Raw genomic sequence first — 15278 nt, 5'->3', positions numbered from 1 at the left:
CTGCGCCAGGCGCTTCACGTCGTGTGCTTAGATCGTTAAAACAGGGCCCTAAATCTTTTGTCTGTACCACTATTTTAATCTTCGATTTACATCTCACTGGCTCATTTCTTTTTCAATAGAAACATGCATCCATTTTCAGTACGCAACGTTTACATTTCCTTACCACATTTCAAATTTTCTTTACGCGCATACAGTATATTGCAATGGCCGACATGTCCGGAGAAGTGATTTAAATAAATTAATATATTTTACCAGCTGATGGATTTAGTCAACTTACACTCATAGAGCTTTCTAGAAGACTTAGGGGCGCATAATTTGGCGAGGGGGTTTAGGCTTCCTTCCTCAAGAAAATATGTTTTTCAATAAATAAAAAAAAATCCAACTTCTCCCATACGTTTTGTGTCTCTCTGTGGGATTGTGTGTCTCTTTGTAGTCGTGTTGAGTCTCTTTTTGGTAATTTCTGTTTTCTTTGGGGTTGTTTTGGGTCTCTGTGGTCATGTGGTGTCTCTTTGTAGTCAGTTTGTGTCTTTGTGGTAGTTTTGCGTCCCTTTTTTCGCATCATTTTGGACCATTATTATTCCCATATCTGTGTCTGAAACGTTGGAAAAGCTAGGACAGACAATAAATAAAAAACACTGAAAAAGCCTAAAGACAAAACTTAAAGAAGTCCAAACTACAATCATTAGATCTGAGAAAAGTCTTTTAGTTACATTCATATGATGGACAATATGATTTTATCAACTAATCCATCAGTCGATTTAATCGACATGAATGTCATTAATCTGTAAAACTGAATTTCTTTCTCCATAAGAATCATGCAAAAGCCTCACTTTAAATCTTGTGTTGCCCAGAGATGTGCTCAAAAGCTTCGTGTAAATCAATCATTCAGCATGAAAAAGGCACAAAAAAAATATGACTATCTTCAGGAACAGAGCACCCTGACACAGAAAATACTTTCCTTCTTTCCTTCCATCTCACCATTATCGTGACCTAAAGCCTGCTCCCTGACAGCCATGTGTTTCAATGCTCTTTCCAGGATGTTCCCTGGCATTATAGGTTTGGGTGCAAGCCAAGGGCGGAGCTAGGCTCTCAGTACAGTGGGGGCGGAGCTTTATCACGGAGCCCTCTGCTACCTAAGTCATTTTAAAATTTAAAACCACTGTCTCACTGTACTTCCTGGATAAATATTGTCTAATTTAAAAAAAAAAAAAAAAAAAAAAAAAAAAAAGGCTATTTGAGAAAGAAGCAGACAGAAGGGGTTTCATTATGCATTTGAAGGTTATACTGTCACACTGACTCAAGAACCAAATAACGACGTGAAAAAATAAAGATAGTGTGGCTCATTGGCTGGTCAATTCCCATGATGCAAGGCGGTAAATAGAGTTGTGTTAAGATTTGCTTAGCAGTTTGTTCAAAATACAAATGTAACTGTTTTTTTAATGTGTCTGCTCAGAATGTAGGGTTTTGTCGCCTGGTAATTATCATTGTTGTGCTGGTTTACCATGGTAACCATGAGTTTAAGGGACTGTTAACGTTTGATAAGAAGAGCTGGATTATCACAACGTGAGATCATATGCGGTAATAAGCTTTTTTCAGCTAATAATCTGCATGTGTCACTTGGCAAGGGCCCCCCGTTCTCGTCAAGTGACGCAAGATCGGCGGTGGGTGCGTGGGTGCGTGGGTGCGGGCAGCCGCACCCACGCACCCAAGCACCCAAGCACCCAAGCACCCAAGCACCCAAGCACCCAAGCACCCAAGCACCCAAGCACCTACGCTACTGGTGCAAGCACCCGAGCCGTTCTGGGCAGCCACCTAAGCCATATGACTGTGACTAAATGACTTTTCTCAGATCTAATAATCGCAGTTTGTCCCCATTAGCAAGCATAGTCTTTAAGCTTTTTGAGTGATATTCATATATTATTTGCTCTGGCTTATCCAATGTTGAAAAGGCGATTACCGTACTTAAAAAGTACTGCAAGTTGAAAATCATGTAATAGTTGTTACAGGCCTACCGCCATTGTAATGTTCTGCTGTCGTTTCCTGTTCTACCCAGACTGAAGGTTATTTCTCTTACCGAGTTGGTCCCCAGGACCTGCAGGTCTGGCTCTCTGGACTCCAGCAGCTTGGCCACCATTTGCAGGAAACTCTCCACGAAGGGTTTGATGCTCTGGGAGTGGCAGGCCATCAGCAGCTGGTCCAGAGCCTCCATGGCTATCACCACATTCCTGCACACAGGCCATCCAGACTGGAAATTAGCATTAGTTTCTTAAGGCGCCTACACGTGATAAGCCATTTGCTCGCCACTAGGCAGGGCACAGAGCAAAGCGCAGAGGGGAAAGCGCAGCGCAGGTATTCGTCATCAAGGGTGGCAAGGAAGCTATTTCCCATTTCTGGGTTAACGACAGCTGTTATCTCATTGGTTGCGCTTTCGAAAGGTCAGCAGCAACTAGGTCAAAGTTGAAATAATTTGAACTTTGAGCGCACCGCTCTCTCCCGTAGGAGATCAACGGAACGGCCGGCGCAAAGCGGTTTCGCCCTCCGTCATGTCTATCATGGATGCTTTAGGGCGCTTTCATGTCTATAGTTCGGTGGACTCGGTGCGATTTGGGGGTGAAGTTACAACATTGTTGCATTTCTCATTTGGTTTGGTTTGCGTTCACACTGCACTTTGTCAAATGCACCAAACGCTGTAAACACACGGCACGCGGTGGAGGCGGTCGCTTGTTTATCGGACAGAATATCCGAATCAGAAATAATGGAGCGACACCACATTTATAACGTCTCAGGTTTTCTGGTTCTGCTTGGGGGATGATCACAAAAGGCTTGTATGATGCGGACGCGCCGACTTTTTGTTGTCATTACGAAGAATTCCTCATGGGGGAGACAGAAGCGAGGCGGGTGTGAAAGCCACCACAAAGGACCACTGACAAGCCAATAAAACATGGGACAGCCTCCTACGCTCAGTTTCTACGCTCCACATGTCTGGAACGAGCACCCAGAAAACTGCAGCTCCGCCGCAACTCCCAGTTCTTTCAGATCAAGGCTGAAGATCTTTCTTTTTGATGTTGCCTTTCTTTAAATAATTGTTCATTTCTCATACTGAAGTTGCACTGCATTGCATTAAACTGTGTGACAATCTATAAGCATATAAAGAGAATTAAAAAGTGAGACTGGTGGGACCGGCCCGTTCTGGATGACATGTATAGAGCAACGGCTTATACATTGTCCCACACCAGCAGCCTAAAGTTTTGGTATTTTATCTGCTTTTATATTTTTTATTGTTTTAAACTGCTCTTTAATGTTTAATTTCGTATACTGCACTGTAACTTCTATTCTCGCATTTCATCTGTTTTTAATATTGTAATTGCTTTTTAACTGCTCTTTAATGTTGTATGTACAGCACTTTGAATTGCCCTGTTGCTGAAATGTGCTGTTCAAATAAAGCTGCCTTGCCTTGCAACTAGTCATGAGCCGGCACACTGGCAGGGAGAGAGATCTCTAAACTGCACTTCCTCTCCTTGACGACTCATAAAAAAAAACAGCTCATACCGCGGGAATGGTATGATGGAAAATTTGAGAGAGAGAGAGAGATGTGTTTGCACTCCGGCTGTTAGCTTCTGGGAATAAAAATCACGGCCAATTAAACAGCACCGCTGACGTTATAATCACTGTATTGATTTGGGGCTGCCAATCTTCTTTTAGAAAATACATGGGGGACATTTTTGTCTGCTCACTGGCAGGAAGAGGGATTTCTAAACCACACTGTCTGTCTATCCTTGACAACTCGTAAAAAAACAGAAATGGTAGGACAGAAAATTGGAGCCGTTTTTGAAACACTGTCTTTGTCCAAACCGCGGTAGACCTTGAAACCGGTAACCAGCCCCAAGTCTAGGTTGTTTGAGCTACAGCTACAGTCCTCCACTTTTGGAGAAGCGGGAAGGAGTTGTTGGGCGAAAAAAATAAAAAAGGAAAACTCAAAATTCGGATGAGCGACTTACCCGTAGCGGTGTCGCACCACGTCTCGGCTCAGCCTCTCGGCCAGGTAAGCTCCGATCCGGTCCAGTTTCTCTGGAGCCGACACAGCGTAGAAGGTCAGCTTCTCCATGTCCGATTTACTGAGGCCATCCTGGAGACACACACGGGGCAGTCCACGGTCACATGGGTTAACAGCTGCGGTGATCAGTCGACTAATCCATCAGTCGATCGATAGGAAAATAATCGGCAGTTGTTAGTAAGTCATTTTGCATGCAAAAATGGCAAAGAATGCTGTTTTCAGCCTCTCATGTGTCGTCGCTGGCGATTGAAGACCTTGTATGTCCAAAACACGTTACTGTATTGTGTCAACAGATAACTTTTTTTAATATTATACGTGGCCTTTTCTTTTGCGGGGTGCAAATGTTCCACCAAAACAAGTTCCTTCCTTTCGTCACTGCGTCCAGAGCTGGGGCAATTCTAGGATCAGACCTATATTACCATTGCACTGAACTGCCTTGCACTATATTTAAATTTAAATCTTAATTTATTATTATTGTTATTGTATATTCTTTTGTAAATTTCTATTGTATTGTTATACTGTATACTTAACAGTATTATTTTTATATTTCTTACTGTCCTTTCTGTTTTTAGTGAGTGTTGTACTTTGAGAGCAAAGATTAAACCATGAAATGACCAACTTCTTCTCTGGGGACCAACGTTAAACTTCACAACCGACTCCTGCTCTTCCTCTGACAGATCTGATAGAGACTCAGCCAAAGGCGGGAGTCTGGCACAACCTCCTCTGATTGGCCGACACTACGTTTCGGTTAACCCTTTCCTTGACGGGGTTACAGGTGCGTAGCATCGGCGACAGACACACAGGATATTAAACCTGTCTCAAGCCCTTTGAACCTGTAACGGTTTGTCCTCTGTCACTAACAGACAAGTTCGCAAACTCTCACTTGAAGCTCTAATATTCAGTCCTTCCAGAAAAATGTGGAGTTTTCTTGTGATTGTTGTGGGCAAAAATCCCTGATTATGTGTCAAGTTTTCTTAAAAAAGATATTTATGCGATGAAATTGCGGGAACTTGCAAAAATTGCAGTTTGATGAAAAAGAGAGAAAAAAAAGTGATTCCCCGCCCAATACCCAGGTTTTCGATGATGTTCACATCGCGTAATTACGTCACTTCATCACCATGGCAACAGGGGAAAATGGCTGCTCTTGTGTGAAGTCATTGCAAGATTTTTCAACTTTCTGCTAAGAGATATGTGACTTTTTTGCAACGAAAATGCAGGGATTATGAAATCATTCAAGCCCCGCATATTTTGTGCGGAAATCTGCAATTTGTGCGGCGAAAAAAATGCGGCCCCCTCATAAATATGCGGACTTTGGCTGATTATGCATTGAATTATGCGATTGCATGATCGCATTTTTCTGGGAGGGACTGAATATTGAACAAGGGTCTGAAATCTCCAATGGTCCGGAGCTTGAGATTGTGATTGGTTCAAAGTAAACCTTCTATCCCAGAATGCATCTATGGTGTAGCCGGACCTTATTCCCCAGCGCTGTGGAGATAGGTCTGGCAATGCGAAACTATACTGTATATGACAGCAGACAATTTATATAAATATATTTGCACCAGGTGTCATACATAAAGAGCAGGGAGTTAATTTGAGTGTGGCTGTCCCCCGAGGGTTTTCAGCCCCTTGGCAAGCCATAATTAAATTGACCAGGGATCGACCGTTCAAGCATTTCCATTTCCCACTGCAACTGTTTGCTTACACCAAAGGCCCTTGAGAAGATTGGGGGGTGTAAGTTAAAAAAAGAAAAAACACTCCTTTGTGCATGGGGCAAACCACAAACACGCGTTGATTTGATTAACAAGGGGTCGAGGAATCAAACGGGTGATAATAACTCGCCATGGTCCTGTTATTAAAGCCGTGTCACATTTAATAACCAGACTGATTAAAGTCTGGGAGAGTCCGTGTGGCTCCATGCTCCTTTAATCATGTCTGTGTTGTGGCTGGGAAGCTCTCCCGGTGGCGGAGGTGTCACCGGCTCTCCACGGCAAGCTCAACACCGGGGTAACAACTGGGCACCAACCGCAGTGTTAATAACGCTGCTAACAGCCCACACTGGGACCGCCGCATGCTGTCTGATGATGTACAAGACTCTTTATTTCTACAGTTTTCTTGTCCTGTGTTTACTTTTACGTGTTTCCCCCTCCCCCCCCCCCTGTATTTCCTGTTTTAACCGGTATTTCATGGGTTTTAATTTGCGTTTCAAACTGTTCCTTGACTATTGGTGCTTTCACAAAACATTTACACAATGACAGTTTTGATAAATAATCATCAGCAACGTGGATATAATGACTAAGTGTGTAAAGGCAAATAAGATACTATATACTTAGGCTGGCTACACACTGGCTGCGTGGCGCGAGTGTGTCAGCTGCGTGGCGTGTCCGTTGTAGGGCTGTGCTCGATTAAAGAAATTCTTAGTCGACTAACACTCATTCAATTGTATTGACTAATTGATTAGTTGATTTAATCGACAGATCTGTAAATCTGAGTTTCTCCACAAAGAGTCGTGCAAAAGCACCACTTTAATTCTTGTGTTTACCAGAGATAAGAGATAAGTCATTCAGCATGAAAAAAAGCATCAAACATGACTAATGGACTAAAGAAATCTAAGTTGACTAAGACCAAAACGAACGATTAGTCGACTAATCGACTAAGAGAGAGCAGCCTATTTTTTCACGCGACACGCAAGCGTGTTGGAAGCGTTTCCAGGCAAAATAGAACAGTTAAAGATGTTTATATGTCGTTTTGACACGAATACATATTAATAAATGACATGTTGATGCTTGAAAGTCTCCAGGTTTTGACATGAATGCTGATGTACAGACGAGGCTAGCAGCAGCAGCGCCGTGTCAGACACGTTTCTGGTGTGCAAAGACATTGAAAAATCCACGCCGCTGACACGCAACAGAAACGCCACGCTCACGCCGCGCAGCCAGCGTGTAGCCGGCCTTACACTACTGTAATGCAGCCTGTAAAACCAGGAAAAAGACAACACTTATGTCATATTACGATATCCAAAATATAAGACAATATCTAGTCTCATATCACAATATCGATTTATATTGATATATTTCCCATTCATACATATATGTATACATGCATATCTAGGTGTGTTCTATGCTTGTATACATACGTTTTCTTTGTCTTTGTGAAGCACTTTGGCTGCATGCTTTTAAAGTGCTATATAAATGAAAAAATTGTACAGAGCTGTAGCCTCGAAACGCTTAGAAAACAAACATTTAAAATGCATGACAAACATGAAACTAAAATTTCACTGAATAAAAACAAGACTAAAATGTCTAAAAACATAAAATAAAACGACTATAATTTCACTAAAACTAATGCCCATTCTCGACCAACAAAATGACTGTTTATAGCGTGACAGCTTGCAGTGACTTACTTTGGGGTCCTCAGGGAAGATATTGTCCACCAGGCGTTTGTACCTCGGCCTGAGCGGCCCGCAGCAGCCACACACTCCTGCAACACACAACGACAAAGACACGGCCGTTAGCAAAGGGCCCACTGGGCTCCTGACATTCGCTCATTTAACTGCTGCCGTCAGGTCTGACTGAAGAAAATGTGCATCAGATAAAGGCTGCAGGAAGCCTCGAGACGAGAACATTTGGATGAAAATGGAAGCTTCAAAGACTTGAGAGCACAGACAGCTCTGGGAACACGACCTTACTCCATATACCCTCCTAACTCCAGGTGATATTAAAGGGGCGCTATGCAGTTTTGGCCATTTCTTCGCCGTTTTCTCACTTTTTGCTGGCAGATTTTTCTCTAGAGCTCCCCCTACAGCTTCAGAATAGATATTTGGCAGCTCCTATGTTTACTCGTGTCTGACTCCTCTCTCGGTCAGTCTGTCGTTGTCGTCTTGTTAGCCAGTTCCTGAATGGACGTATGTGTGCAGTGCCGTGAATCAAATTAGTTACATCGCGAGACCTGATATCACGCGATACTCTCGCCAGCCAAAAGTTGCAAGGGTGGTTTCTCGCTCACAGGCGCTAGAGGGGCTAAAAAAACTGCATAGTTCCCCTTTAAGTTCCTCTGCTTAAGGGTAACTTCGTTTTTTCCAACCCTATTTTCCTGTTTTTGTGTCTAAGTGACTGATGGGAACAACAATCTTTAACATTAGTCCATGCAAGATCGCTGCAGTCGGATGTCAGCAAAACAACCTACAATGTAAGTTAATTGTAAATTGTAAGGCAATTGCGCACCTTCAATTTACATCCATAAAAGGGCATATTTTGCCGCTGACAGGCTCAGATTATTATTGTAAGTGTCTGACAACATTATGGAAAGGATTTCTAAGGAGCTCGACCTTTCTGTTAAAGAGTAAGATCCTTTTTTTAAACATAAAAGACAAAAACTATAAAACAATCACCACTGTGGTTTGGTTGAAATAAACCCTTAATTCACCCATTTACATGTGAAAATATGCTGGCTCTATATACGCTAAAAGTCCTGATTATTTACATGGAGTATGCAGGGGTTTAGTGATATTGGAGCTGTTTTTGGTAAAACAAAAAGGATCTTACTATTTAACAAAAAGGTCTTTCTCTGTAGGGATCCTTTCCATAATGTTGTCAGACACTTAGAATAATAATCTGAGCCTGTCAGTGGAAAAAAACAGAACTTTAGTGGACCGATATTGATGATAAAAACAGAAACTCTCAAAATCAAACTGCCAATATTGTTGACAGTCATTAAGTGGTTTCCCGTAGATCGGTGAAATAGATTTCAAAGAAATAATGACACTTTATGATCCATTTCTGTGTAAAAGGACCGCACACACTCCACGTAAAAAATATAAATATTAGACTGTCCTATTTTTACGATTGTAGAGCAGATTTCCGGAGCATACACACCACTACATGCTGCTCTCGTGTCCGGTGTCGCCAGTTTCACTGATTATAGTGAAAGCGTAGTGTTGGAACATCCGCTCCACATACGTTACGCATGCAATGTAGCCGGCCTGTTACTGTACATTACTTCCTGACCACCACAGACAGAGGAAGAACTCATAGAGCCGGGGTTATACATGTAACTACCGCTTGGAGTTGTGGTGCTAAAAGAGTAGCAGAAAACCAGTAAAAGATTTGTGAATGTTCCTTCTGGATCAATGAGCGTGGCCGTCAGAAATGACATGAAATGTCAGTGCTTTTGTGTCTGAAGGGGCAGCAGACCACAACTGAAAGGTCACAGCAGCATTCAGCTCCTGTGACAGACGATCAATGAGGAAAGCCTTTTAGCATCAGTGACCAATCTCATCAAGGTCAGACATATCAAAAAAGGGAACAAACTGGGCCGAAAGATTGAAAAGATGCTGAAGTCTAGCCACTCTGCTGGAAATATTACAACGATAGAAAACGGCACTACTCTATCGGCCTTCAAACAGAAAGATACAACCAAATACTCAAAATAACTGCATTTACAAAATTCTCCCCAAAAATGTTATTTTTCTGTAACTACTTTTGCCATTACATGCCCAAAAAACACATCATCCAACTAGATGTTGTCAACCTTATTTCCTGCAAGTTCTTACAACGTGTAACGTTAGACAGCCAATCACAGACATTATTAGATCTTGGTAGAAGCATGCTGCGTGCTTATTGGCTCAGTGACGCTGATGAGATTTACTCTTTTGGGTATTAAACATTGGTATCTAAAGACGAGGCATTTTTTCGACACTCGATACTAAGGATGCAAGTCGGTCAGTGCCTAAAAAGTATTGAATTCGGTACCCAGCCCTACAACCAGTGCTATAGTCTACGCAATACGCAGGTATACGGAGTAGACCCACTAGGAAAGGTCAAGGATTTCCGTGTACCCACTTACAAAAACGCAAGGATAACGTTATGTAACGATGATTGTTTTGTGAGAGAACTTTCACACTTACAGCATGTTCATAAATTCACCCGTCTGTGTTTCCAGTCACCTAGGAAGTTGCTTGGCGGCCATTCTCTGCGCAAATTTGAAATTAACTTAAGTGAACCTGTACTGCAACAGACGTTAACGTTACAGAAACTAAGAAAATGAGCCAGATGAAGCTGATGCTTTACGCGATAACGTTACAAAAACCTATGGGGTTGTTGCTCTGGGACGGGCGAGTACTGCATAATGCTGGGAGGGAAAAAAATCACAGTGTACTTAGTACAAAAAAACTAGACTACACCACTGCCTACAACTATTAAATTAATCGGCAACTACTTCGACAATCTATTAATCCGTTGGAGTCAAAGAAAAACCTGTGTGATGTCAGCTTGTTAAATGTGAATATTTTATAGTTTCTTCTCTCCTCTGGGACAGGAAACTGAATTAGAGCTGCGACGATTAATCGATTAGTTGTCAACTCTTAATCGCCAACTATTTTGATAATCAATAAGTCGGTTTGAGTCATTTTTTTTTTTAAAGACAAAAGTAAAAATTCTCTGATCCCAGCCTCTTAAATATGAATATTGTTCTAGTTTCTTCTCTCCTCTAGGACAGGAAACTGATAATTTTTGAGTTGGGGACAAAATGAAACATTTGAGGACATCATCTTAGACTTTTTGGGAAACACTGATCCACCTTTTTCACCATTTTAGAGACAAGACAACTAATCAATTAATCGCGAAAAAAAATCAACAGATTAATTGACTATGAAAATAATAGTTAGTTGCAGCCTTAAACTGAATATATTTGAGTTTTGGACTAAACAAGACAGTCAAGGACGTCATCTTGGGCTTTGGGAAACTCCAAATCCACGTTTTTCACCATTTTAGAGACCAAACAAAACTAATCCATTCATTGAGATAATAATCCACTATGAAAATAGCCGTAGCAGCCCTAGATCCAACCGAACACGTCTGAAACTAAAGCAAAGTTCTGCCTGGTTACCTGTGAGAGTCACCTTTCCCTCCTCAGACCCAGAAAATTATCTGAAGCGGAGGGGGGGGACTTCATTTCCCACGAGCCCCTTCTCAGACAAATTTATGTAAGGTAGAGGGTAGTACACCCTGGGAGCTTTGTAAAGATCTCTCAGGCGATGTTAGGTCACCTTAACACCTCTAGACTTAGACGGCAGCCCCCCCAGGGGGACTGGAGAATAATGAGCTTCATTAAAGCAACCTTTGCAGATGGAGGGCTTTAAAGCGTTCATTATGGATCCTGCCATTACCCGCCACATTAGAGCGTAGAGCCGCGGGGGAGCTGCTGCGGGAGTGTTACTGTGACCAGGGGACTTCAGCTCTGAGGATGAAGATCTGAGGAAGAACAAGTCGACGGACCTCTTTCTGGGTGGTGGAGGGCAAAACAGAACGATGTCAGTAGTTAACTTCAAGAATGCCTTTCACAGACTATCCTTCTGCTAGAGCCGTTAATCAATCATCAGGCTTCAAAATGGTCTCGCATTGCCAGACCCTACTCCACAGCTTTGTGGAGTAAGGTCTGGCTACGCCACAGATGCATTATGGGATAGGAGAAAAAAAAAAAAATTTGACCCGTTTTCCAAATTCCTATATCAATTTTCTTTTTACTACCCAATTTTAATTACCCAAAATAACATGGATGAATCCACACATCGCTCTTTGGCAAGCACAAATCTCTACTTTCATTCATTTTGGGGTGTTTTATTTAATTTTATAGCATTTGAAAAAAATAATTGAAGTGGTTTCAAAATAGTATTGTGAGTAAAAGTTGACGTATTCCAGTCTGTGATTATCCATCAACATACATTCCTTTAATTTTAGTCTAAATAATTCCTAATTTCTGCTTTTCTAACTCAAAAATTTGGTATAATTTCCTATAAATGAGGTTTATTGACCATAAATTCCAAAAATAAGTGCAAAACTAAAGTTAATAAGTTAGTGTTACATAGTGTTGAAAACATTAAAAAAAAAAAGTGAACATTGAAAAAAGTGCACTAAAAAATGCTTTTGGAACATAACTAGTAGCATTTATGGGCTGAACTTAGGTTATCACAGATGTATAATGAATTCAAGACATTAGACACTCCTAATATGTATATATACACATATTTAAGGCCCCTTGTAGCACTTTTTCGTCACTACAGCAACATTATGGCAGCCTGTGCTGGTTATTTATATCTTTAATCACCTCCACACTTCAAAAAGGTGAAGATGCATATATGATTACGCACATGTAAGCCCACAGACGCAGCGAGTGCGTGTGCATGTAGACGTTGAAGATGAAGCGCAAACACCTGGGAGGCTGCGCCAAGCGTTCGGGGACGGCAGATGGATCGGCCCCGAGGACGGAGCTGCAGAGACGGAGGGGATATGACAGCTTTTCTATTTCCATCCTCATTACTCGGCCTCTGATTCTCTGCTTTGCAGCCACTCAGGGTGAAAATGAAACGGCCTGTTTGTGAGTTGTCTGGGTTAAGTGTCAGACTGAGGGAATGGGAGAGCAATGACGACAGAATACCTGGTGTAATACTTAGGTTGGTAGGAAGAAAGTTCAGTCAATCTTAAAATGCGGCAAAGAATAAATATTTGGAAAATTTAATTTCAGACAGATTTTTGAGGACTGCAGACAAAAGGGGGGGGGGGGTGATCCCAAACAGTCGAATATGCGATGCTTCGATGGAAAGAACCTGATTCAACAGTTGCTGTAGCTGGAGGTCATTTGTAGCATCGAAATATGAATGTGGATAACGTTAGCGATCGTGAGATGCTTGCTACGGCTGCATTTCTAGTGATGAAATGGCGAAAACGTTTCTCTTCACTCGCTCCCTTCAATCACTCTCTAGGTCGCTCCACCATTTAGGTTGTCGTGAGGTTGATCCTCCGGGCCGGTTCAGACGGTTCAGAACGCTGCAACTTTTCCCTAAAACATCCTCATTTGCTTTGGTCTCGCAAATCTTTGAAGCTTTTAATGAATTCAGTTAAAGTGGGTAAATAAATCCAACTGCCCCGTGACTAGGGCTGTTGGAACAAATTCTGAAAAGTCGAATATAATTTGAATAGTAAAAAAAAAAAAAATCAATACTATTCGAATGCTGAAATTACTATTCAAATGTGCAGGGTACAATGAAAGACATGTGGCAGGGGACCTTTAAACATATTGTGATATTCTGCGATATATCAAGATTAACTTTATTTCCCCAACTTCAAATTATGTCCCCATAATGTATCGATAGCAGTATTGCCACAGATAATATTACGATACTTGCTTTATCGATTTTTTCCCCCAGCCCTAACTCATTGTCCAACTTTTTAACAGAAACCATCTGCTCATCTCAAGTCTTTGAGATGTGGTTATTTCAAGTGTTTATTTCATTCTTTCGGTTTGGTTTCATTTATTTGGCCTTTTGGATATTCCTCCAATTTAATATGGAGCTGTATTGATTTCCTCCCCCCTCCCCACCCCTACTGTTATTTGGATAAAACAAGCTAACCTGAAGACATTCCCTTTAACTTTGGGAACTTCTGATGGTTCCATTACGCTTCTGACACCGGCTACATTTACATTGCTACGTTTTGGTTTTCAAGCAGAGCTTTGACCCAAAAGTGATCTCCACGCACAAGTGTTTATAGCTCCAGTAGAAGAACTAATCTCTGTTCAAACTAACACGGCCATACCAAAATATCATTCTCGAATACTGGGCACATACAGTCACTGTCGGTGTCGCCAAAGGTCTCCGTTAGCGGCCGTTGAGACTGCAACACAACCCCGCAGATTACCAACCAGAACGGGTCAGAAGAGTTTCCAAATGTCTCCGGTTTAGGGGCTCAGAAACACCAGAGCAGGGGGAATGAGAGGGGGAAACACCAGAGCAGGGGGAATGAGAGGGGAAACACCAGAGCAGGGGGAATGAGAGGGGGGGAACACCAGAGCAGGGGGGGAATGAGAGGGGAAACACCAGAGCAGGGGGAATGAGAGGGGAAACACCAGAGCAGGGGGAATGAGAGGGGGGAGACACCAGAGCAGGGGGAATGAGAGGGGGGGGGAACACCAGAGCAGGGGGAATGAGAGGGGGAAACGCCAGAGCAGGGGGAATGAGAGGGGGGGGGAACACCAGAGCAGGGGGAATGAGAGGGGGGGGGAACACCAGAGCAGGGGGAATGAGACTGGGGAAACGCCAGAGCAGGGGGAATGAGAGGGAAACGCCAGAGCAGGGGGAATGAGAGGGAAACGCCAGAGCAGGGGGAATGAGAGGGGGAAACGCCAGAGCAGGGGGAATGAGAGGGGGAAACGTAGCGGAAGATATTAATTTTTAACCCAAAACGTAGCAATGTAAATGTAGCCACAGACAAAACAAATCACCAGCTGCCGCCCCAGTCTTCTTTTTAAAGTATTCTTGAGCTTTTTATAACACTTTACGGCATTATAAAAACGAACAAATCAATTTCCTGCACCCACAATCTGACTGCGTTCAGCCCCAGTGAACTTGTTTACGTTTGTGCGGAGGCACCAGTGGCGGGAAAGGAATGACAGCGGGACCGGATTACATTAAAACCCATTCTGGCTAAGAGCACCATAGCCGCAATACTGTAATAGAGGCGATGAATCAATCTGAGCGTCCAGCAATAGATCTGCAGAGAAGGCTGCATAATCAGAGCGCAGAGGGGGCCCTCTCAGATCCAGATATGGTGGTGGTCACACGGACTGATAAATTACACCCCCCAACACAACTTACTCAGCTGGCTGAGAAGAGCCCATTACAGAGGATCAAATCCATCATCCTGATGCGAGCAAACACAAAGGCAGGGAGGAATTCATAACAATGTAAACGCTTACACAATGGCCCGCTGTCACACCTAGAGAGATCATTTCAAATACGTACCACAACGGGAGACTCACAGATATTTAAGACACTATGAGCAACAAGTTTGACTGAATGTTTGAATCTATATCAAATAATGGATTTGGTCCGAAAGTCCGAACCATCCAAAAAATGCTTTGTTATCATGTGTTTTCATCAGAGTCGGGTAAAGATTTTTCATCATGGAGCTGACTGCTGCTACGACCCGAGCAGCACCTGAGCAGAGGACTAACATAATATAGATTTTTTTTATTATTATTATTGATTCTCACATAGGAGACCTGGATGCACACGAACACATAAAAACACTGAATGAATAGACAAGAGTGGAAAAATACGGATAAACGAACACATGCACCCTGAAACTGAAGGCAGAAACTCAGGTGGTAGGTGACAACTGAACAGAAAATGTACAGTTTGGGGTTCCCTGGATGGTTTTTATTAAACTGT

The 15278-nt window shown here is 42.5% G+C and overlaps 1 protein-coding gene across 3 annotated transcripts in view; it reads right to left on the bottom strand.

Moving 5' to 3' along the window:
• The window catches only part of efr3a (EFR3 homolog A (S. cerevisiae)), a 153624-nt gene that overhangs the window by 82093 nt on the left and 56253 nt on the right, over positions 1-15278 (bottom strand). For all 3 annotated transcript variants that reach the window (XM_028593429.1, XM_028593428.1, XM_028593430.1), the window contains 3 exons: positions 7458-7534; positions 3999-4126; positions 2075-2225 (listed from right to left, as the gene is read on the bottom strand). In XM_028593429.1, coding sequence (XP_028449230.1) covers positions 2075-2225; positions 3999-4126; positions 7458-7534 — 356 coding nt within the window. The remainder of the gene's footprint in view (positions 1-2074; positions 2226-3998; positions 4127-7457; positions 7535-15278) is intronic.

Source organism: Perca flavescens, chromosome 12 (genome assembly GCF_004354835.1).
Source record: "Perca flavescens isolate YP-PL-M2 chromosome 12, PFLA_1.0, whole genome shotgun sequence".
NCBI classification, from domain to species: Eukaryota; Metazoa; Chordata; class Actinopteri; order Perciformes; family Percidae; genus Perca; species Perca flavescens.
This window is presented reverse-complemented; position numbering and strand designations above follow the sequence as displayed.